The sequence below is a fragment of the Electrona antarctica genome, assembly GCF_951216825.1.
Source record: "Electrona antarctica genome assembly, chromosome: 23".
In the NCBI taxonomy this organism is placed as follows: Eukaryota; Metazoa; Chordata; class Actinopteri; order Myctophiformes; family Myctophidae; genus Electrona; species Electrona antarctica.
Genome location: NC_136804.1, coordinates 36,082,119 through 36,106,586, shown reverse-complemented (window position 1 = coordinate 36,106,586; position 24,468 = coordinate 36,082,119). Strand labels below are relative to the sequence as shown.

Sequence of the window (24,468 nt, the reverse complement as noted above, 5' to 3'; positions counted from 1 at the left end):
GAAAAATGCATTGGGATTCATTTCCTGGTCCATGGTAGGGGGTGGGACTGCGACGCTCTATAGGGGCAATGTTAGTGCTTACTTGAACAGCAGAGTTGCTCTGTCTCGGGGGTTCATCCTGCCCCAGGGGCCGTTATAAAAAGCTTCTTTTGCAGCGGCCACAGCCCGGTCCACATCTCCCACCGAGCAGAACGCCACCTTAGATATCACCTGTGAGAGGAACACCCCAGTTACCATCTGTATATACACACCGGCCAGTGTTCATTCTGTCCACTAACCCATTTAGGCCTGACGTCGAATAAAATAAGAATATATATTCCAAGATTTGTGCCACATTTTCACGATTTTTCAAAAATAGCAGACCTACAAGCTCGTAGCGTGCCACTCGGTGGCGCGCTATGAGCTTGTAGATCTGCTATTTTTCAATAGCTAAAGTATTACATAATGCTTAAAACACCAAAAGGGGTTCCCGCCCAAAATGGGTTCTAAACTGAGTAAAATGTTGGTCGACTCACTGACAAACGAAATAAATACTATGCTATGACGACTAAAATTAAGACTAAATATATTGACAATTTCGTCAAAAAAAATGTTAGGGAGGTACTAGCGTAGAATAGATCCAGTAGAACTAAAAGACAAGTCGTTTTATGTTTGGTCGTGCTAAAATCTTACGATATTAAGTCGACTAAAACTTTTCAAAAGACCACGACTAAAAACTAAATCAAATTTAGCTTTCAAAATCAACACCGATACCAGCAATTGACGAGAAATCTAATAATGTGTCTAAAAAGAATCTATCCCATGCCTCTTTTACTTTTTATCCCACGATTTTGTAACCCATTTTTCACCCCTGTGTCAATTATCTAATGTGATCCTGGGCTCTACACACCCTCCGCCAACCTAGTTAGTCCCCATATATGGGGGACATGGGGAGAGCAACGGACTTGAACTCATGCTTCCTTCATGCCTGAGTGTCTAAGTTGCTCCTTTACACCTGACAGGGGGGAGTTTCCCTGGTTGGACGTAGCGCGTGGAAGGAACACGTTATTCCAACCAGTTCCTTTCCCCTCCATCAGGCGCCCCCGGCTGGCCAGGGGGAGTCATTTAAGGACTTCTATTTGGGGGGGGTGTAAAATGTCAGTGTGGGTCCATGGCACTCACAGATCCGTCCGTGGGGTTGATGGTGTTGTAGGTCTTGCCGTCCTCCGCGTCCTCAAACTTGCCATCGATGAAGCTCTGGTTTGGCATCTTCAATGTCATGTTGTTAATTTCTTTTATTGTCTGGGGATTAAACCACATGGAAATGAAATGAAATGATGACTATATTTACCCAGGGTATCTGGGCTAAGCTCAATAACTTGTTTCCAGCCAGGCCCTGCTCATGAAACATTTCATCGTAGTGGTTCAATGCCTTGTTCAAGGGCACTTCAGCGGTGGTAATTTTAACGTGTCGGACCGCTGATTCGAACTGGCGACCTTCCGGTATCAAGACCGCTGCGCAATCCGTTCGGCCACCGCTGCTACATGAGATCAATCACATGTAGCAAAAAGCACCCTCAGAGCTTCTCTTAGGACAACATCTCTCAACCAATTTAAGAACATTTTGTAACAAATAGGCGTACTGTGGGGGGAAAAAAAACTCATGGATACATCGTTGATTCGTTCTCCAATGTAACTGCCATGCCTTCTCTATGGATTTTCCAAAAACAAAAACTTCATTACTGAACAACCAATTTAAAGGAGCATTCAATGATTTGGGTGATTTGGAAAACCACCCAGTCCGCCCCGGTAACAAAATGTGCACATGCACGCTCTACAGTGGGGGGAAGTGCAACAGGCCAACAGCATGTGCACCAAGGCCCGCCCCCACTCGATCATGATTGGAGGAAGGCCCCTCTCATCCTGATTGGATGACGGTTTTGCCACCCGCCACCAAAACTGAAACTAGGGTTTTTTTACCCCAGGGGCTCACTGGGGACAGGGAGGAACTCCTTATATGGTCAGCACACTCTATAGTAGGGAGGATTATCCAGAAAAAAAGAAAAAATAAGTGATATTTGAATTAAGTCAAATCACTGAATATACTTTTAAATCATAATATAGTGGACAATAGAAAACAAAATGAAACTCATCCTCTACAACTCCCAGGTCACAATATTGTACTAATTGTGAGTGACAGGCCTAATCTAAAATGAAACCAAAACGAGCAGATGTGACTCACGTAGTCGACGACCAGCTCCTCCTCGCCGTCCTCTCCTCTCAGCCTGCGGACAAACACCTGGATGAAGTCCTGGAAGGTGGTGGCCATGTAGACGTCCTCGGTCTGTAGCTGGACGCCACCGCACTTCTGCTTCACCTCCTCCACTAGCCTGACGACCGGTGGTGGGGAAAAAGTATTCGCGTGTTTTACTTACTTAGCTATTGAAAAATAGCAGATCTACAAGCTCATAGCGCGGCACCGAGTGCCGCACTACGAGCTTGTAGGTCTGCTATTTTTGAACAATCGTGAAAATGTAGTGCAAATCTTTGAATCCTATTTCAGAGCCAACGTTTTTAACTCATATCTTTGCTTCTGGGGGGGGGAGTCCCTGGAACAACATATTTTCAGATGGGGGTCGGTGGCCAATTACATATAATTCTGGGGGTCCTTGACAAGAAATAGTTTGAGAACCACTGACATAGAAACACAGGTTTTTCAGAAAACTGTCAGGATTTAGAAGGCATTTGTAGAATTGTCCTAAAGTAAGTAAGTAAAAATCCAAGTAAAAGTACAAAAGGTATTGTCATCAAAATGTACTTAAAAGTACCAAAAGTAGAAAGTACTCATTATGCAGAATGTCCCATTTCATGTTTTCAAATATATAAAAATGTTTTGAAAATAGCAGATGTGTACAAGCTCACAATGCAGTTGCATCGCGGCGGATTGGCACACACTAGAGGTGGCGGAATATAATTAATTAATACCTGGAACAATTGCGGAAAACTGCATCACTTTAATATAATTTAGGACAACACCACATCTAAGCTATATCACAATATTATGATTTTATGATACATACCGGCTATATCTAGTCTGTTCTCGACATATCCTTTTTTCTTTTCAACCATTATTGTTCTACAGATGTCTAGAAGATGTTTCGATGAATTGAGTATGGAGGACCCCAATGGAAACAAGGCAAGCCAATAATAGGCTATCTTGGGTTTAAATCCTCTTAGCAGACCTTGCATTGAACTGTACTTTCTTGTGCTTTTTTCTGCAAACTGTTAATATAGTATTCAATCAATCATGCCCTTTCTGAGCAAGGCCCTGCAGCACATTCACAACGTTACTGAATGTACATGTTTGGGAAAGGCCCAAAACAACCACGGTATTCTTGTCAATGTACTGTACCACAACATCTTTAGGTCTTTATTTAACCTGTCAGGGCTACAGCCAATTAAATAATCTTTACGTCTTTATTACAACTGTCGGGAAAATACATGTGGTCTCCGAGGCAAAGGTTACAGTCAATTACAGGAAATACTATTCTTGGCCACCGAGTAGTTACTGTGGAGCAACTTCTTGGTACATTTTTGTCAAAGGTCAACATGTAGTCATTCTAGGATTCAGCTACAGCCCTGGGTCTCACCTGACCACATCCATAGAGGCAGCTCCAGACTTGAAGAAATCGGTGGTGTCCTCAATGGCAGGGACGTTGCTGAGGATGGACCTCCAAATGGCCTGTTGGGAAAGGACACTCCTAATTAGTGATGGAGCTCGATAACCGATACCGATTAACAAGCGTATACGAGTACCCGTTATCAATAAGCTTTGGGCTTATCAACCTGTTATCGAGCATAGCGGCCCATGACGTCATGTTTAAACAATCAAGACAAGAGGCGATCAAGAAATAAATGTAATAATCATCCATGCTGGCACAAACATATGAATTGAAACGATGTGAAACATGGAATAAGTTTAAAAAAATGTTTAAAAAAGATATAATAAATATATATATATAGGATAGAATAGCTGGGTACAGTGTGTACGCATATGCTTTTGTGAGTGTAAAAATGTATGTCCTCAAGGGTCAACCTTGACCCTTGACTGTCTTGTATACAGTATATGCTTGACTATTTATTTTATGTTATTTTTTGATACACAAAGAAGGGGTAGGACCCGATAAGTTTTTAACTAAACTTCTTCCTATCCCTTTTTCGAACATAAATTATAAGGATATTAGATATACCTTGTTTTATTTCTTGTTTTATTATTATTTTAAATCTAGTTCTTCCTTTATTTCCATTGCCTGTTCTTTTATGTTTTAATATGTTCGAAATAAATAAATAAATGAAATGAAAATGAACATGTCGGCCTAATAGTGTCGTGCTGCCAACCAGCGCTGTCTGGGTAAACAACATTACACTTTTAAAGTGATGCTACACATATTAACCAGTTAACAGTTTCTTTAATATTATTTTATTGGTAAAAAAAAGGTAAATTAGAAAAGTACTGTATTTGAAGGCCCTAGTAAAAGATACTGGTTCTGTTCAGAATGTATTGTCTCCCGTCTTTCCACAAAATAATACAAAATGCTTGATAGAACCCGGCTCGATAAGCCTGATCGATAAGGTTCTCGTTATCAATAAAAATGAACAAGCTCCATCCCTACTCCTAATCACCACCGTTATTCTACACATACAGTACCCATAGACAATCTCCTGTAACTACACAACACTACAGTAAACTACAAGTTATCCCATTTTGACCTGAGATCAGATTCTAAAAATGTCTTCTACATCTTGACAGTTTTCCGAAAAAGCTATGTTTCTATGTCAGTGGTTCTTCGATTTTTCAAAAATAGCAGACCTACAAGCTCGTAGCGCGCCACTCGGTGGCGCGCTATGAGCTTGTAGATCTGCTATTTTTCAATAGCTAAAGCATAACATAATGCTAACACCAAAAGGGGTTCCCGCCCAAAAATGGGTTAACATTGGCTACATTTAACTACATACCGTTAGGCATAATAATTTATACTTTGTCCTGCGATGGCGTCATGCTGCAAACATAGCCAATCTACAAGCTCACAATGTGTCATGTTTGTACATCGGCTATTTTCACAAAAAAGTACACACCCTGATCTCCTCTGCCATCTTCTTCTCGTCATCAGTGAGGTCCACACTGGAGCTCTCTCCCGAGGAGAAGTACTTTGAGGCGGAGATCATCTTTCCATCCTCAAACTGCAGGTTCTTCACCAGGACCTGAAGACAGACAACGCCAAGGACAGGAGGAGAAGTAGTTAAAGGGGCATTCCACTCATTTTCAACATTTTACTATGTCATCAATATACCTTAGAGCTGTTGGGTGGAAATAATAAAAAAGTCCCCCCATTCTGTGTTTCCTAGAACTGTAATTATGAAAAAGATCATTAACATGGTGAAACACATCTTGATGATGTCATCAAGATGTGTTTCACCATGTTAATGATTATTTTCAGACCTCTAGTTCTAGGAAACACAGAATGGGGGAACCTTTTTATTATTTCCACACAACAGCTCTAAGGTATATTAATGACATAGTAAAATGTTGAAAATGGGTGGTTTTCCCCTTTAAGATTAGGCTCAGGCCGTGTTGGAATGACCCAATCATTTTGTTGTTGTTGTTTTTTTACAGCCAACAGAGCCGACATCACTGGGCCCGTTTGGTTCCCAGGCTCTATATTTATTCTATTCAACCAGTGGGAGACGCTCACCGCTTTACCGTCAGACCCGAGCAGGGCGAGTCCGTTCTTGGTGACGAGGCCCGGCTGCGAAGCCCCCTCGATCTCCAGCGGCTGACCGGCTGGCGCCGATCCAGACAGCAGGGACGAGCCATATAGCGTCACAGCCTGCAGGGGACAGACAGGCGTAGGAGGGAGCAGTGATTACACGTATAATACAGTACGTAGAGTTGGAGGCCATCGATATTGTCCTTTTCTTTTTGCTGAGGTTTGCGTGATCTGCGCAAAAGGACAGTTAACCCATTTTGGGCGGGAACCCCTTTTGGTGTTTTAAACATTATGTTATAATTTAGCTATTGAAAAATAGCAGATCTACAAGCTCATAGCGCGCCACCGAGTGGCGCGCTACGAGCTTGTAGGTCTGCTATTTTTGAAAAATCGTGAAAATATTTATTTCAGAAAACTGGAGGATTTAGAAGGAGTTTTTAAATTTTTGAGGTCAGGCCTAAATGGGTCAAATAATAAGGGACAATATCGGTGGCACCCAACTGTATACATATCCATTCTTATCTTGTGTGAGTAAACAGCGAACAATGTGCTTGTTGTGTGTGTGAATGAAACACACCTGACCATCGATGACGACCCATGCACCAGGAACTTTGTCATGGCCACGGATCCAGTCGTGGATGGCCTCTGCCGGCTGGGCTAGGTTGACCTGTGGAACAGAAAGCAGGATGGAATGGAATGTGGTGTGGCCGGGGGGGGGGGGCCGTGGGGGGGGCAAGAAAATGCTGACCGCACCAAATGTGCTTTGCTAGGTTTCTAGGAATGACGGAGGCGCCAAAACAGCTGTCTGACTGTAGTGACTGTAGTTGTGCAACAACACGTGTACCCTTAAAAAAAAAAAAAGAATCCCCGCCTAAGAATAGCGTATGCAGAGACATTTCCAGCAACGTGGTTCTCCAAGCAGCGAATCAGGAATCAGCAACTGCCTCAAACCAGCCCCACCCACCCCTTAAACCAGCCCAACCCACCCCTCAAACCAGCCCCTCTCTCTTTTCCTCGTAAAACAAACGTCACCCGTTCCTGGCCCCGGCCGGAGCTGCTTGCTCAGTAAACAGGAGTCCAGGAATGAATAGAAAGTGTTGTTCATTAACAGCTTAAGCCCTGGCCTATACGTATAGTATACTTTGTAGGTGATCTTCGAGCTCACAGCTTGTGAGCTTGAAGATCTGCAATTTTTTTGCTATTATTGACATTTAAAAATAAAATAAAAATAAAATAAAAAATATTTTTTGAAAATGTTTGGAGATTTGCCCAAAATAGCAACACTAGGGTTAACAGCAATGTTGTGTTCTCTATCCCATGATTTACTACAACAAAATAGCGACTTTGTGATGAATGGAAATGCAGGTAAACCTTATGTAACCTTAGACTGCAGTCTAAGGTTACATAATGTCTGTACTTGCAGGGCATGAACTTGTGTAGGAAACTAGGAATGTGCACATGTGTGTGCAGTGTGCACACGCACACACACACACAAATGCACGCACGCACGCAAGTGTGCCTATGAACTTCACCTTGGAGTTGGATTTCTTCTGAATGCCTTCATAGCTGGCTCCCTCCTCGGGCTGAGTGACACGAGGGGCTTTGCCATCAGCGATCATCTGAACGGACTCCACCTGTCCCATGGACACACACATCAGTAACTGCAAGTGTAGCGCTCCAATTTCACAGTGCAAGAGAACACTTCCAATTAGAATGCATCGTTATAGGTGTCTGTCAACTGTACAAGTTCTCTTCATTAGCACCCAAAGGTAAATGAGTTGTCCAAACAGGGGATTTTAGGTGAGGGCATATATGAAAAAAAGGCACCTTACCCTAAAAAAATTGCAACAGAAGGTTTCTCAACTGTTTTGTGTAGTATTAGGTGTCCTTAATAACATACTAAAAGTTTACCAAAGTTTGACCATGCGAAAGGTGTTATTTTAGCATAATATGCATAATATGCCCATAACATCCTATATAAGGCAAAAAAGTCCAAATTTCATCATTCTTTAAGTAACATGTGACATATGAAACTAGGGTGTTTGCATGATTCTGAATCCATTCCAAGCATTAGTTTTGCACAAAAAACACTCCTTGGGCTAAATTAGGCCATATCCACTTGACCAAATGTGCTGACCTCATCACGTTTGTGTGGCCGTTTTCCTCCCAAGGAGTGTTTTTTGTGCAAAACTAATGCTTGGAATGGATTCAGAATCATGCAAACACCCTAGTTTCATATGTCACATGTTACTTAAAGAATGATGAAATTTGGACTTTTTTGCCTTATATAGGATGTTATGGGCATATTATGCATATTATGCTAAAATAACACCTTTCGCATGGTCAAACTTTGGTAAACTTTTAGTATGTTATTAAGGACACCTAATACTACACAAAACAGTTGAGAAACCTTCTGTTGCAATTTTTTTAGGGTCAAACCATAATTGCACCTGTCTATTTAGCAATCCAGAGTTTAAGACAAACCATCAGCACAATACAGAATCAAAGAACATCAACACTTAAAAACAGCTATACTCATAGTATCAAAAACAGTAGTACATACTAAGGAGGAGATGGTCAGGACAAAGAGCTTTTACACAGTCCCATAATACACTCACTCAATCAGAGCTTACAGTAAAGGTGGCCTTACACTAGCCGATAATCGGGCATTTTTGACGCTCGGGGGTTGCCCGACCGCTCAAAGCGCGATCGGGATCGGCCCGATCAACATCAAGAATGTTTGATATTTGCTCTGCCCCGCTCCGATTATCCTGTAGTGTGTGGTGCTATCAGATTTCAGATTGAAAAGAATCGGCTAGTGTAAGGCCACCTTAAGTGTTGTGAGTAGACCAGGTGCATTGTTTGCCATCTTTGTTTAGTAGTGCAATGGCTGCAACAAATTCTATATGGTTTTGCTCTACACTGGGCCGCAAACCAACTGCCTTTAGCCATGTAAAGGATGGTCTAGATCTAGAAGTCTAGAAGGACGGAGCTTGAATTACGTGGAAATAAGCTTACTATCCAAATTGACAATTTGGTTCAGAGAAGTTTTGGTTTTCCAGAGACAGGTCATCATGGTTTTATCAATGTGAAAACTGGACAACTTTCTATGATAAAACAAGCACAGATATCCCTTTTTACTCACTGACGCACAGTTCTTCTTGAAGGTCAATTTAGAATCTATGACTGCCCCAAGTTACCCGTGTAGCTTCCCAAACAGTCCACAGTAGTAATATCTAAATCGGCCATAGAAATGCCATATCGTATCGGATTGGTCTCAAAATAATACAGATTATTTTCACAGATATTGATGACGCAATAATAATAATAATGTGACCATCAATGGCGCCGTTACTTTTGTTTTGTGTATTTCTAATGTTTGAAGGCACCATAATCTGTATAATATCGGAATCGGTCAGAATCGGTGTGTGTGTGTGTGTGTGTGTGTGTGTAACTCCAATATAATGTTTTCAAAACGTCTGGGCCATACAGTAGCTCAGGGGTTCTCAACGTTTTTGGCCGGGGACCCCCGGAAATGCTTTGGCAATGTCTCGGGACCCCCGTTCCGCCCCCTCCCGACCCCCAATATAAATTGACTGCTACAATAACCTTAACCCATTTTGGGCGGGAACCCCTTTTGGTGTTTTAAGCATTATGTTATAATTTAGCTATTGAAAAATAGCAGATCTACAAGCTCATAGCGCGCCACCGAGTGGCGCGCTACGAGCTTGTAGGTCTGCAATTTTTTAAAAATCGTGAAAAAATAAAATAAAAAAAGATTTGTATTTTTATTTTTTTTGAAAATAATTTGGGGACCCCCTAAAATAATTTGGCGACCCCCCGAGGGGTCGCGACCCACGGGTTGAGAACTCCTGCAGTAGCTGAATGTAGCAGACTCAGTACTGTATCATAAAGCAACATTCTGCATGGTCCTGTTCTCATGCTTACTTTGGCACGTTTGTGTGTACTAATGGTGAGAGGGAAAAATAAAAATTTGTTGGCATCGTGACTACGAGCTGTGCGGCCTCTCTCCTTTCTCAGTCAGTTTTATCTCCCGCGGTCAGCACCTCCCCACTACTGGTGTGCGCTCCTACCTTCCTGTTTGTTCGAATACTAATGGTGAGAGAACATAGCCTTGGGTTGAGCCAGTAGAGCATAATAAATCTGATAAAATGCCGTTTTACTTTTTACGCTTTGTGTACCATTTGACAGAGAATCCAATATGCAAAACCCACCAGACTGGTTTGAACAAATCGTCAGTGGGGGCTTGCAGATGGTGAGATGGACGCAGAGGCCTTACCATGGCCTTGATGCCCTCTGGGAAGAGGAAGCGGTTGTAGAGGGCGTCTACGGTATCGTTGGGCTCGACGTCACAGGATCTCTGGAGGAGGATGGGCCCGGTGTCCAGGCCATCGTCGGCCCAGAAGACTGAGAAGCCGGCTTTCTTATCGCCGTGGATCAGGGTCCTGGGTGATAAGCCACACACAAATCATTTAACTGAGCAGCCACAAAACTTTCACATCATAAAGCACGGTGTCATAAAACACAACCAGGCATCAGGATAAGCAGATGATAAAAGGGGATCATACAAGGACGTTTTAGAGAAGGAGGAGAGACCCGCACACCGCCACTTACTGGTTCAAGAGGTTTATTTTGATAAGAGTCGTAGCAACGTTTCGGCCTTCTCTAAAACGTTTGCTGCTCCGCCAGGACCTATACGCACCTGCTGTAAATTTATACCGGGTGTGCGGAAGTCATCTCTCGGATCATACAAGGACAAAATGGCTGGATGATATTGGTGTCTATGCTGTAATATGCTGCATAAAAAACAAGCTTTCAACGTATTAGTAGTAATAGTAATTTGGCCAACCACACCGAAAGGGCCACATCATTAACCCATTTTGACCTGAGATCAGATTCTAAAAATGTCTTCTACATCCTGAGAGTTTTCTGAAAAAGCTATGTTTCTATGTCAGTGGTTCTTCGATTTTTCAAAAATAGCAGACCTACAAGCTCGTAGCGCGCCACTCGGTGGCGCGCTATGAGCTTGTAGATCTGCTATTTTTCAATAGCTAAAGCATAACATAATGCTAACACCAAAAGGGGTTCCCGCCCAAAATGGGTTTTAAACAAATACAAAGTAACATGTCTTATGACTTTCCTTTTCTCAAAGACTCTATTGGGGACGTGCAAGACTGACCTAAATCAATGTAAATTATTCTACTGCTATTAATAATACTAGAGTCAGTTGGAACAATGCAAGTTGGAAATGCATGCCCCGCCCACACAGATATTATGTCTGTGTCCCTGTTATGCTCATATATGGAGTTCTTTGACAGGCATGCCCAAATATGGAGTCTATGCAGATGCCAGAACGTCATTGTGATGCAGGGGCCCTTGTCTAGAGCCCGGGGCAGAGGCTTTTGTGCTGGTTCTGGACAACCGGCTATCCTGACGGGACTCAACACCAGGCACTTCACTCCCTGTGGTGGTGTGGAACGCGCGTGTGTCAAATTTTAAGTCGGTGGGGCGAACGGTTCTCGGGTTACGTGGATTACACATGTACACACAGAGATGTGGTGCATTTCTAGATGAATATTCGGCCATGTGCATTTAGATCATCGTGTTAAGCACACACAAACACAGACTCTCTGAACTCCATTGTCATTCAGCAAGGCTAGAGTGACCAGTGGCTCTCAACCTTTATGACTGGCAACCCCCCAGAATAAGTCTGGCTACCCCCTCCTTCACAACTCACCAATCTGACAACATGCATGCACTGACTGGACAAGCACGTGTGTTGACAGAGCAAGTTAAGAGCAAAAGGGGGGACTAAAGGCTCTGGATTTTCGGCGGTGAGGTGACCACCGGAGCTGAAATAACGTTGAGCGGTGGTGAGTAAAAACAGAGAGAAGGGCTGGAGCGGTGGTTTGCTCTTCACCGCGGCTCGTGACGTCATGTTGTAGTTCGGTGGTCACCTCACCACCGAAGATCCAGACTATGTATGAGCCTTGAGTCTTGCCTGCTGCATGTAATGCAAAGCCAGTATTACAGTTTGAGTGTCCCCAGGTTCTTATACAGTAAGAGAAGTCTGCAAACACTTTTTTTAAATTAGCAACATTTTTCAGAAAAAGGTTGCTAATTTAAATATTTTTGATTGTTCTTCCACTACTACTAAAATGTAGTGGTAGTTTTTTTCCCGACCATTATCGGGAACAAAAAATGAAATATTCTACAATACAATTTTGATTAGGAGCCAAAACCAAGATTCTAATGATCAGTATAGTATTTTGTGTCTGTTCTGGAGACCGAGGGCTGCATCTCTGCTGTGCACCAGCTTTTACGCACACCCACACACACACACGAGCAGTGATAACAGGGGCAGAGGGAGCCGATACGTAGCTTTGAAAGAAAGATAAGGAAACCGTCCAGCATGCCTGAAACATCAGGTCAGCCAGAACTGGTTCAAGCCTAATAAGCCTGACCAGTTACTGTAGCACCAAACTATCCCAAACTGCCCAGACCAGAAGCAACATAACTAGGACATAGTATACAGCCTGAATCGATCAAACCACAAAACTGCCTATACTTACAGTTACATTACATGTATACTGTTTATGTATCTATATTAATGGTTGTCATTTATTTTGATAAGCTAAAATTTACATGCCATATAGATTCACAAAAGAATGTGCATATGTCCTGTCTAGTTAGGCCTGACGTCGGGAAAAAAAAAGTTCGCTCTGAAAGAATATATAGTTATATACCTATTCAAAGATTTTAAAAAAATAGCAGACCTACAAGCTCGTAGCACGCCACGCGGTGGCGCGCTATGAGCTTGTAGATCTGCTATTTATCAATAGCTAAAGCATAACATAATGCTTACACCAAAAGGGGTTCCCGCCCAAAATGGGTTGTTTAAGCAAAAACACGTCGAGGCCATGTGAGGTTAAGGCACAGAACTACGATTTGCGAATATCAGTTGCAATAGCAAAGAGGCACTGCTACAAAGACATATTCCAATCCAGACTGCATGCAGGTCTTATGGTAATTATTTAAGGAGAGCATTATTGCTTGTTTTTGGTGGCTCAGCCGTATAAGCTTGATGCAAAAAAACAACTAATTCTAGCATGATGGATTACATAACTCAAACAGATTTAGATCAAGAAATATATTAGTCTACTGGAATGTTCATGAACCCAGAAATGGTGGTTAGTATAACCTTTTATGATTCAAATGTCATCTATAGGCTTAGAAGATGAGATTAAGCTTGGTTGCTAAAAGTCGCACGTTTCAAATTTGAGTATGTGACCATACCATTAACATCCTGTATAAGGCAAAAACATCAACATTTCATCATGCTTTAAGTAGCATGTGACATGTCAAACTAGGGGTTTTTCATGATGCTGAAACCATTCCAATCATTATTTTTGCAAAAAAAACACTCCTTGGCCTAAAAATGGCCATCGCCGTCTTGACAAATGTGATGAGGTCAGCATATTTGGGCATTTACTATGATATAATAACTCAAATTGCTCAACGTGCAAGCCTATAGATGACTTTGAATCATAAAAGTTTATACTAACCAACATTTCTGGGTCTAACATGGGACTTATGGGGGCTTCCAGTAGATTCTATCGGTAATGAGTGGAATCTGGACCAGCCTCAAATGAAAGCCATAAACTGTAAATGAGTAAAGTGCATGTCACAGTTTATTATCTTTTTCCTCTGATGGAAACCGATTTTGATCAGGAGCCAATGAGCAACAATTACAACAGTAATTATAGATATTAATAGGGATACAAGGTTTCGGCAACTCAGACCTGATATCAGTCATACAAACCGCCAGTATATATCATTGACAACTCTCAGAGAGGCGAGGGCCAATCAAAGCACCACGCCAATCCGTTACCATGGAGAAGGGCGGCCCGTATACGTAGGTGAGTGATGTGGACAAGAGCTGAAGAGCACATACCCCATTGCCCTCAAAAAGAAAGGTCAGCCAATTGTATAGACTCCGAAGAATATGCTACACAACAGTCAGCTGGCCGACTACGTCAATAAATCTGGTGAGCTGAAATAAAGTTTATTCAAAGGGAATACCCGACAGAATGGGTTGAGCTTTACAGAAACCCTGGTCTGATTTACTCCAAAAGAGTGAACATTAACCACAGGCAGCACAAGAGATCCTCAGTCACTACTTCTTCCCCATATTCATAATCACATCCGGTCAGTCTTCAAGAAACATTGGCACTTGCTACAGTCTGATCTGGAACGATCACATTATTTTCCAATTCTCCACACTCTTTGTTAACAAATGCGGGTGAAATGTTAAGAGATTCTCTCATCAAAGCAAGTGTCAGACCAGCGCAACCCACACAAACCCTACTCGGACCCATTCCCAATGGCAATTATCATTGTGGTACTGGAACTGCGCGCAATGCCATCTGTCTGTACGTGTGTACGTCTGGAATGCACGTAACTTGAGAACCGTTCGCCCCACCGACTTCAAATTCGACACACGCGCTCCACGCCCCTGCAGGGAGTGCAGTGCCCGGCGTCGAGTCGGTCGGACCCACGGTTGTCCTCTGCCCGAGCTCTGGACAGGGTCCCTGCCCATATGGAGCTGGCCTGTTCTGACATTACAAATTATGTTCCGACAGCTGCATAGACTCCATATTTGGTCATGCCTGAATGCATGACAAATAACTCCATGTATGGGCATAAAAGGGACACTATTGGCCTGTTCTGACATCACAACACTTCATATTTGGGCATGCCTGACACAGAACTCCATATATAAGACAAATCACACCATGTGAAGTGAGGAGCGCTCTTATCATCATACATCATCTCATGAACAACTGAATGTATGTGATTGGTTAGCCGATTCGCTCGTCTACATATGACGTACATTTTCCCTTCATCGTCAATGAACCGAGTGGCGCGCTACGAGCTTGTAGGTCTGCTATTTTTGAAAAATCGAAGAACGACTGACATAGAAACATAGCTTTTTCAGAAAACTGTCAGGATGTAGAAGACATTTTTAGAATCTGATCTCAGGTCAGAATGGGTTAAAATAAGTCACAGAGACTCATTCACCGTCATATCACAGAGTTTATAATTCTGCACATTTAGGACTCCCTTTTTTGTTCTTCCAAGTTCTATCCACCTTGTACTGTCAACCTAAATGCACACAGATAGTCTTCACACACACACACACACACACACACACACACACACACACACACACACACACACACACACACACACACACACACACACACACACACACACACACACACACACACACACACACACACACACACACACACACACACACACACACACACACACACCTCCTAATCCTTAATCCCCAACACTTATCTTTAACTACTCATCCACTGCCCCCACGCCCACCCTGCCTCGTCCATTCCCCCCAACGCCCCCAACACCCTCCCTCCTCCTCCTCCTCCTCCTCCTCCTCCTCACCAGTTGATGGCTGACGCTCCTCTGTGCAGTGGCAGGATGGACGGGTGGTAGATGATGGAGCCATGCTTGGGGTTATCGATGACATTCATGGGGATGAACTGGGAGCAGAAGGGCATGACGTTCAGCTCCGCCCCGACCGCCTTGTACGCCTCCACCACCTCCGGGATGGGCTTCCCCTTGACGCGCCAGCGCGGGAACTTGAACACTGGCGTCCCGTCTTTTTCTGCTGCCACAGCTGATGAGGAGAGAGAGAGAGAGAGAGAGAGAGAGAGAGAGAGAGAGAGAGAGAGAGAGAGAGAGAGAGAGAGAGAGAGAGAGAGAGAGAGAGAGAGAAAAGGAGGTTAGGTTTTGACTTCAGTCAACTAGGCTTGACTTGAACTAGGCCAGGGGTGGGCAACTGGCGGCCCAGGGGCCACATGCGGCCCCCACCTTCACTTAATGCGGCCCACAGGTTAATATCAGAATACTGATATAGTATTGATTTCAGCTGTTACAATTCCAAACGCCTCTTTAATTACTTCATGACTAGTATTAAATGGCTAGTACTTAATGACTAGTATTAACATGTTATTGTCTTTTTGTGTCCAATGTAGTTATGTTAACAGTTCATAAAGTTAACATAACTATAACTAAATGCATTTGAAATTCAATAAAAAAGGTTACTTTTGAGGATTCTAATTAAAAAATAGCAAAACAATTATTCAGGTTTTCAATTCAAATAATAGCAAAAATAGCTGATCTACAAGCTCAAAACGCGTCGCAGCGCGACGCGTTTTGAGCTTGTAGATCAGCTATTTTTGCTACGACAGTAATATGCAATGTGGCCCCTCTGGAGTGAGTGTGGAAATATATTGGCCCTCACCATCGTCAAAGTTGCCCACCCTTGAACTAGGCCTACCTAGCTGGGTCTCTGCTCATCGAAAAACGTAAAAGCTTAAAATATTGTCTATATACATAGATTCATGAATCCACTTGCTGACTGGCTGTCAGCATTGAGCAATTTTTTTAATAGGGGTTTCTCTGTGACCATACCATTAACATGCAAATATAAAAGGCAAGATTTTAAAATTTTCATTATGCTTTAAGTAGCATGTGACATGTCAAACTAGGGGGTTTTCATGATTCTGAATCCATTCCAAGCATTAGTTTTGGACAAAAAAACACTTCTCGGGCTAAAAACAGCCATAGCCACTTGTCCAAATTCCCCAAAATGTGCTGACCTCAACACATTTGTGATTATTGCAATGGCCGTTTTTAGCCCAAGGAGTGTTTTTTGTGCAAAACTAATGCTTGGAATGGATTCAGAATCACGAAAAGCCCTTAGTTTGAACATGTCACATGTTACTTAAAGCATAATGAAACTTTGACACTTTTGCCTTATATAGGATGTTAATGGTATGGTTACATATAAACCCCTATAAAATGAATTGCTCAATACCGACAGCCGCTCAGCAAGTGGATTCATGAATGTATAGACAATATTTTAGGCCAATAAAAAAACTAAATACCAAATTTCCCACCCCACAACCCCCAGCTGCCGGACTAGTGCTACAATCCTGGCGGGCAGTAAATGCATGTCAGCCAGTTGTGTTTCCGGGCCATGACCAGTTCAGCTCGCTTCAGGGCAGCCGTGTCAAGATGCCCTCGGGTCAGGAGATTCTGATACTGCTCACACGAGTGTTTCGCAATACACAAGCACACACCCTCCAAGAGGGTTTAGAGCAGGGGTGCCCAAAAGGTCACAAAGGCTGTGCAGGTAGATCACATGACATAAAATAATATTTAATTTAAATATAAAAACAAATTTTGCCACTTGAATTAAGTTGACTTGATTGATTGACTGACATAAAAAAGGGCCTGTCAGCTCAAACCCATAATGCAATACTTTGTTTTCAAGAGTGTTGCTGCGCACAAATGTCGGTAGATTACAAATGAAATACAAAAAAACGACCTATTCCATTTCCCCCCTTTCCCATTACAAGTGCATTTGTCTTAAATGTAATGCCAGCGCCGCTATTCCAAAGCCATTTTCAGCAATGGTATTATAATGTTTTCGGTGGGTAGATCTTGTTGAGCTGGTCATTTTGAAAGTAGCTCTCAAGTCCAAAAAGTGTGGGCACCCCTGGTTTAGAGCCATGGGTAACATGGGGTCAATTGTCAGCGAGGGAGTGAGAGAGAAAGAGAGAACTTGGCCTCAACAGCCATGGTGTTCAGCGTTTCAAATGAGGGCCATGCTGTGACCACTCTAAGCCTGGGGTATTTGGCTTTAGTTGGTACAACCGTACAAATGAGTTGTTATAAGCCTGCAACTATTGCCAGGATTCAAACTTAACGAGGAGACAGGGCACCAACACCCCTCAATGAATGTTTCATGAAGGCACATGTATGGAAGAGTGGAAAGAAATGCGTATACTGTTCAGTGTAGGTAGGTGGGTGATCAAAAATCTGAATCCCCCCCACCGCCCCCCCTTTTTCCCCTCACTGTATATATTTCTTTTCCCTTTTTACCTCCTTTATGATGAATTCCTGTTCTGTCTATAGAAGTGTCTATTTGTACGTCTCTAAATGTTTTGATGATTTGAACATGGTGGACCCTATTGGAAACAAGTGTAATGCTTAATTGGGTCGTCCACTCACAGTTAACAGCCTTTGTATTGAGTTTGTGCTTGAAATGTACTGTAATTCTGCAAACTGTTAATAAATTCTTCAATCAATCAATCAATCAATCATGGGGGGGAGAGGAGAGTGCAGGACTTCATTGGTGATGATGATTCATCATCTTCATTCATTGCATCATAACCCAAAGGCCCAGATCCGGTGGTAGTAGACTTTTCAACTGGCTTCTGCATCTCCCAGGAGGCCACACAGGGCCTCTCCCCTGACCAGACAATGGGACCACTATCCCACAGCTAACACAGGATAAAGGCTTGTCTTTGTGCAGGACCACTGTGTGCAGAGTCAACACGCATCTATACCTCGACCACAGACCCCAGTGAGAACAACCAAGGCCCCACGCAGCTTGACACTAGACCAGGGGTTCTCAACCCGTGGGTCGCGACCCCTCGGGGGGTCGCCAAATTATTATTTTAGGGGGCCCCCAAATTATTATTATTAAAAAAAAAAAAAAAACGATTTTTCAAAAATAGCAGACCTACAAGCTCGTAGCGCGCCACTCGGTGGCGCGTATGAGCTTGTAGATCTGCTATTTTGCCAATAGCTAAATTATAACAATGCTTAAAACACCAAAAGGGGTTCCCGCCCAAAATGGTTTAAGGTTATTGTAGCAGTCAATTTATATTGGGGGTCGGGAGGGGGCGGGGCGGGGGTCCCGAGACATTGCCAAAGCATTTCCGTTGAAAACGTTGAGAACCCCTGGTCTAGACTCTAGAGTGCACCTAAACATTGTGGGCACCACTTTTTTTTCCAAAATGCTTTGGAAAATGGTCAATAATGTCAAATATACAAGATTTTAACATGCTAGCGATACATCATTATCAAAATTATTATTCTATCTTAATAACCTAATTTGTTTTTATTTTGGACATCTGTTTATGTCCAAAATAAAGTAGCCATCATCAACAGGTTTGTATCAGCGGTCAGCCTTAAATATTGAAAAAAAAACAATGTATTTGAGACCCCCATTATAAAAATCACACCCGTGTGAAGTGAGGGGCACTAATATATTAAAGTCTCACTCATGTTGCTATGATTAGGTGATGTAATGGTGATGTAAAACAAACGGTGCCAAAACAAACATTAGATTATCTTTATTGTTTAATGCCATTTAATGTGTGTGTTAGGGACATTTGTCAATGGCGTTTTTAAAACAAACATTGAACTAAAAACAAACATTAAACCTGTATATAGGAGGGCCCCTCAAAAATAAATGTAATATCATTTATTAATACAAATACAAAAAGATCACACCTGTGTGAAGTGAGGGACGCTCTTATCATCATACATCATCATGATGTAACATGTCTATTTTCTCAGACTCAGACACATATGACGTAAATTCTCCATTCATTGTCAATGGGAATTTAATGTTTGTGTAAGACAAAAAACTACACTAATGGCTGAATATAGGAGGGGCTAGCGCCTTAGAGTATATATGAAGGCTAGCGCGCCTCAAATAAGTAATGGCGGTCAGAGTTCTCAGGTGCCACTATTGCGGGTACCGTTTTGACAGACAAATAGTAATTGTCCATTTTTATCCAAAGCGCTTTACAATTTGTAGTACATTCGCCCCTTTCACTTTATGATGTCAGCAGGAGCAGTTAGACTAGAGGGTTCAGTGACACTTCAGCCAGAAGCAGGAGAAGCTAGGGATTTAACTGGGAACGGCCACTGTTGGAGCCAAATTGTCTTCCTGTTCATTTTGTTTTGTTTATTTAACTAGCCCTTACCCGTTGTGAGATATTGCCCCCCCCCCCCCCCTCCCTTGTGGTCGCAGGGGGTACTGCGCCCTGGGTGCGTTTTCGCATTTTTAATTCACTAATAAATTAATTATGAATGTATAAGTTGTTAAATTGGAAAAAGGGCTTCGTTAAGACCTCCATATTATTATGGTCAATGCCTGTGTGAAAAGTTAGGGATTTAACTGGGAACGGCCACTGTTGGAGCCAAATTGTCTTCCTGTTCATTTTGTTTTGTTTATTTAACTAGCCCTTACCCGTTGTGAGATATTGCCCCCCCCCCTCCCTTGTGGTCGCAGGGGGTACTGCACCCTGGGTGCGTTTTCACATTTTTAATTCACTAATAAATTAATTATGAATGTATAAGTTGTTAAATTGGAAAAAGGGCTTTGTTAAGACCTCCATATTATTATGGTCAATGCCTGTGTGAAAAGTGGGAGCGATTGGTGCAGGCGGTGAGGAGCTACGGCAGTCACAGTGACACATATTCATTCATTCAGACATTGTCAGAATTATAGTATGATGATGATGATGATGATGATGATGATGGTGATGATGATGAATGTTGTGAAATTGCTAATTAATGACGTCATGTGTCAGTCAGAGGGTGGGTGGTTACCTTGGTAACCATTATTACCTGGCGGCGTTCATGTCCTGTTTATATCAAGTGAGTTTATCTATGGCTTTATTATGTGAAATAAATGGATTGACATATCGAAAAATGACACAACTCTCTGGACATTGAATTGTATGTGCGCGCGTTAAACTTAAGCCAATACTATTGCCCCTCGCTGTAAGTCAAAAGTCATACGATTTGTCACACACTTTACCGCAGTGAAATTTGTTCTCCGCATTTGACCCATCTCTTGGAGCAGAGAGCTGCAGCCAAGGAGCGGTGAGCTGCAGCCGTGCCGCGCTCGGGAATCATTTGATTAGTAGATTTGTAGATTAGATAGATTAGATATTAGTAGATAGAGCGTGAGGCTCTACAGCCACTCTCCCTTTCTGTTAACAACAGCCTGCTGGGCTGTGATCAGATATGATAGATCGTAGTAGAAGAGAGAGAAAGATTAAACAGAGGTGACTCACCCAGAGGGTCTGCCTTGCCATCCTTGTCTGGGACGGTGAACACGCCCACCACCTTGTGGCCTTGTTTCCTTAAGCTGGTGTACACCTCTTGGCCAAACAAGCTCTGGCCAATCAGAGCTAGTTTTAGCTTATTTTGGTAATAATGCTGTAAAAGAATGAAAACGGCTGATTAATTCAAACTCAATGGAAACAACATCCAAAATTCCAAACATAGCGAGACAGTATGTTTCCATTTAATAAATGCATTTATATAGCGCATTTATCCAAGGCGCTTTACATAGATTGTGCATTACATTCACCCATTCAAACACATTCATACACCGGATGGCAACCTTGCGGTTGCCATCCGGCCACTCTACCCCTGAGCCACCGCCGCCCCCTTACCTTATATCCTTTACTAAGTTACACTGCAAATCTGACTAAAGCTAGCCATGGTTCACATGACATGTCATGTTTCAGGGCTAGACTAAAGCATGCATAATGATATTTCCCTCTGAATTTACACCACACCTTGCCTCTGGAACATTTTAATAAGTTCTGGCAATCTCAATGGCCACCAATGTCATCGCTATACAGTCAATGGTGAGCACTGTCCAGTGTGATTGGCTGCAGAAAGAACAGCGTTCCTTCAAATGAAGTAATAGTAGCACTTATGTAAAGGAGGGAGGTGTCATGTTTCCTGTGCTGAAATGAATGATACAGTTAACTGTCAAGTTCAACCCACGAGGCACAGCCAGCACAGTCTAGGGCATTTGCATTGCAAGTGTAACCCCTAGAGGGAGGCAGAGGTTATATTAAGTGACATGGGTATTTAAAGGCTTTCTGAGCAGGCAGGTAACAGGACGTCAGTTGTGGGTCCTCACAACACCAGAACGTTAATGTGTTGTGAGAGTGTCATGTTTGGTTGCTGACTTGTAAATTGGTAAGCCTATATGCTTTTGTATATTATTGTTTTATGGGTTTCTTGATATGATATAAAATGAGAGTCTCTTTATATTGCCAGGTCTACTTGTTGTTGCTGTATACGGTAGTAGATTCAAGGTTTCCTGCACAAGAATTGTTTGGGGTGTGGCCACCACCCATTCTTATGTGTAGCAGTTAACTTGGAGAAATGTGAGTATGATCATGCCAATCTGAATCCAGAAAGGAGTTGTTTGATGTTTTCTGTCATGCAATGTTGTGTCACCAATTGTCTCTAACCTGCATGATTTGTCACTGTTTAACAGCTACAGGTGGAGACAGGGGAGGGCTTGTTATTTCCCTTTTTTTTTTTTTTGATTGAAGAATTTTTTGCAGAATTACAGTACATTTCAAGCACAAACTCAATACAAAGGCTGTTAACTGTGAGTGGACGACCCAATTAAGCATTACACTTGTTTCCAATAGGGTCCACCATGTTCAAATCATCAAAACATTTAGAGACTTACAAATAGACACTTCTATAGACAGAACAGGAATTCATCATAAAGGAGGTAAAAAGGGAAAAGAAACATATACAGTGAGGGGGAAAAAAAGGGGTGGGCGGTGGGGGGGATTCACGTTCAGCTCCGTTAATTTGTTTGTTTTCCTTGGAGGAGCTGCGTTGGGTCCCCAAGTTGGCTCAGTGGCCGTACCTTGAGTTGGCTGTGTGGCCGCGACCGTCTCTTGTGTTGTCCTTGCGTATGACCATTGAGAGAGAAGTTTCATGTGTTTGACTTAAGAGCTGTACTTTGGTAAGGGGATCCTTTTATTGGTGTGCATATTAAAGTTTGTGGGTATATATTATATTGAGTTTATATGTATTTGACATTTGTGCACTGAACTTTGTCATTACCTTTTATATTAGGTCCATGTGGAACAAGCGGCCCCTAAAAGGACTGCTGTTCCTTTCCCTTTAGATTTACGTTGATTTGTTCTTTTTTTGAGTAACCATTCTCCCCATTTTCATGTATATCTCAAACACTGTTTTAACATTTGTTGCAAATACCTTTTTGTAACATGCTTTTATAAATAAAATAATTGTTAACCTGTCTCAACTAAATTATTAGCTGGGTCACACAAGGATATTGCATATGGCTCCAAATCAATGTGATGATAATGCAAACGGTCGTAAAAATAAAATAAAATGCATGAATGAAATGGTTCTCTAATGTAAATAAATTCTAGACAGAATGTAACACACCTGCAAAAAAACACACCACCCAACTTTCAAAAACCGCGACAAATAACAAGGGATATATAATAATATCCTCGTCCAATTCTGCTGTGCAATTCAATTAAGTGGCAAGTTTAATGACATTAAACTTGCAGCTTGTGCACGACAGGCTGCATATGGGGGGCTAAGCTATACTGACAGTCAATCGCAGAGCATTCCTCAACAGCTATGCTGATGCAACTCCACTGTAGAATGTACAGTAAGCTGAATACAGTAACGTCCACTAGCTAGTATTAACGTGGCATTGGCAGTCAAACGTTTCACGACTGACTGGCCCTAATATCTGTATCTGACATTCTAAGATAAAGGGTGATAACCAAGCAATAATGTAATTATGTTTTGGCACTGTACAGGTCCAGTGCAAAATAGAAGTTAACGTACAATATTGTAACACATTCAAGATTCGGGGGTTTTGAGTGCAACTGCCATAATAGTCATGCATAAACGCTACTCACGGAAGACGTGGAGAATTTTCTTATGATTTGATTCGCTGTCCACAACATGATGGCGGTGTTTGTTTTTTTCCTTCAATCTAATTAAAATGCTGCCGATAGTCCACAACACTGGGCAACGTGCGCTCCTGGGTGAGTGACACACACACACACACAAACACACACCTGCCTGTGTTGGGCGATGTGCGTGCGTCGGTGACCGTTTGGTGACAGTCGTGGCGTAGCTCGTCACAGCCAGCTTATACCAGACACCCACCGTGCGTGGTGTTACGTGACCTGTGCGCGCGCGCACACGAGTCACGACCACTGCCCCTCTACGTATGTATGGGAGGAGGGGTTATTATGGAATCATCATAATAATAAATGATTTATAGGTATAGGTATATGAAATGTTAAAAAGGTTTTGATTGATTTAATTTTTTATTTCACAGTATGTAGAATGGGTACATTTCGAACGAAAGCACAAGTTTTTGATGAATTGAACAAGGTGGACCCTCTTGTAAACAAGTGTAATGGTTTATTGGGTCATCCACTCACAGTTAACAGTCTTTGTATTGAGTTGTGCTTGAAATGTAATTCTGCAAACTGTTATGTTAAAAAGGTTTTGATTGATTGATTGAAAAATGTATTTCACAGTATGTAGAACAGTAGCCTATGTAGAATGGGTACATTTTTTTGATGAATTGAACAAGGTGGAACCTCTTGTAAACAAGTGTAATGGTTTATTGGGTCGTCCACTCAGTTAACAGTCTTTGTATTGAGTTGTACTTGAAATGTACTGTAATTCTGAAAAAGTGAAATGCTTTATCATGGTGTCGTCCACAAGTAGCCTAACAGTTGTTGGATTGATGCATTGATTGATTGATTGACTGAAATATTTATTAACAGTTTGCAGAATTACAGTACATTTCAAGCACAACTCAATACAAAAGTTGTTAACTGAGAGTGGACGACCTAATAAAGCATTACACTTGTTTACAAGAGGGTCCACCTTGTTCAATTCATCAAAAACTTGAGAAAAAAATAAATTGTACCCATTCACACACACACACACACACACACACACACACACACACACA

The 24,468-nt window shown here is 42.2% G+C and overlaps 1 protein-coding gene across 1 annotated transcript in view; it reads right to left on the bottom strand.

The window, feature by feature from the left end:
• The window catches only part of aldh1l2 (aldehyde dehydrogenase 1 family, member L2), a 34,336-nt gene extending 10,852 nt beyond the window's left edge, over window positions 1–23,484 (bottom strand). The window contains exons 1-12 of the mRNA XM_079494851.1: window positions 23,393–23,484; window positions 20,744–20,888; window positions 15,240–15,474; window positions 10,048–10,213; window positions 7,280–7,381; window positions 6,325–6,414; window positions 5,733–5,867; window positions 5,116–5,241; window positions 3,630–3,721; window positions 2,222–2,369; window positions 1,162–1,281; window positions 83–210 (exon numbers count right to left, since the gene is read on the bottom strand). Of these exons, the coding sequence (XP_079350977.1) occupies window positions 83–210; window positions 1,162–1,281; window positions 2,222–2,369; window positions 3,630–3,721; window positions 5,116–5,241; window positions 5,733–5,867; window positions 6,325–6,414; window positions 7,280–7,381; window positions 10,048–10,213; window positions 15,240–15,474; window positions 20,744–20,888; window positions 23,393–23,440 (1,535 nt within the window). The 5' untranslated portion in view covers window positions 23,441–23,484. The remainder of the gene's footprint in view (window positions 1–82; window positions 211–1,161; window positions 1,282–2,221; window positions 2,370–3,629; window positions 3,722–5,115; window positions 5,242–5,732; window positions 5,868–6,324; window positions 6,415–7,279; window positions 7,382–10,047; window positions 10,214–15,239; window positions 15,475–20,743; window positions 20,889–23,392) is intronic.
• Between the last annotated feature and the right edge of the window lie 984 nt (window positions 23,485–24,468).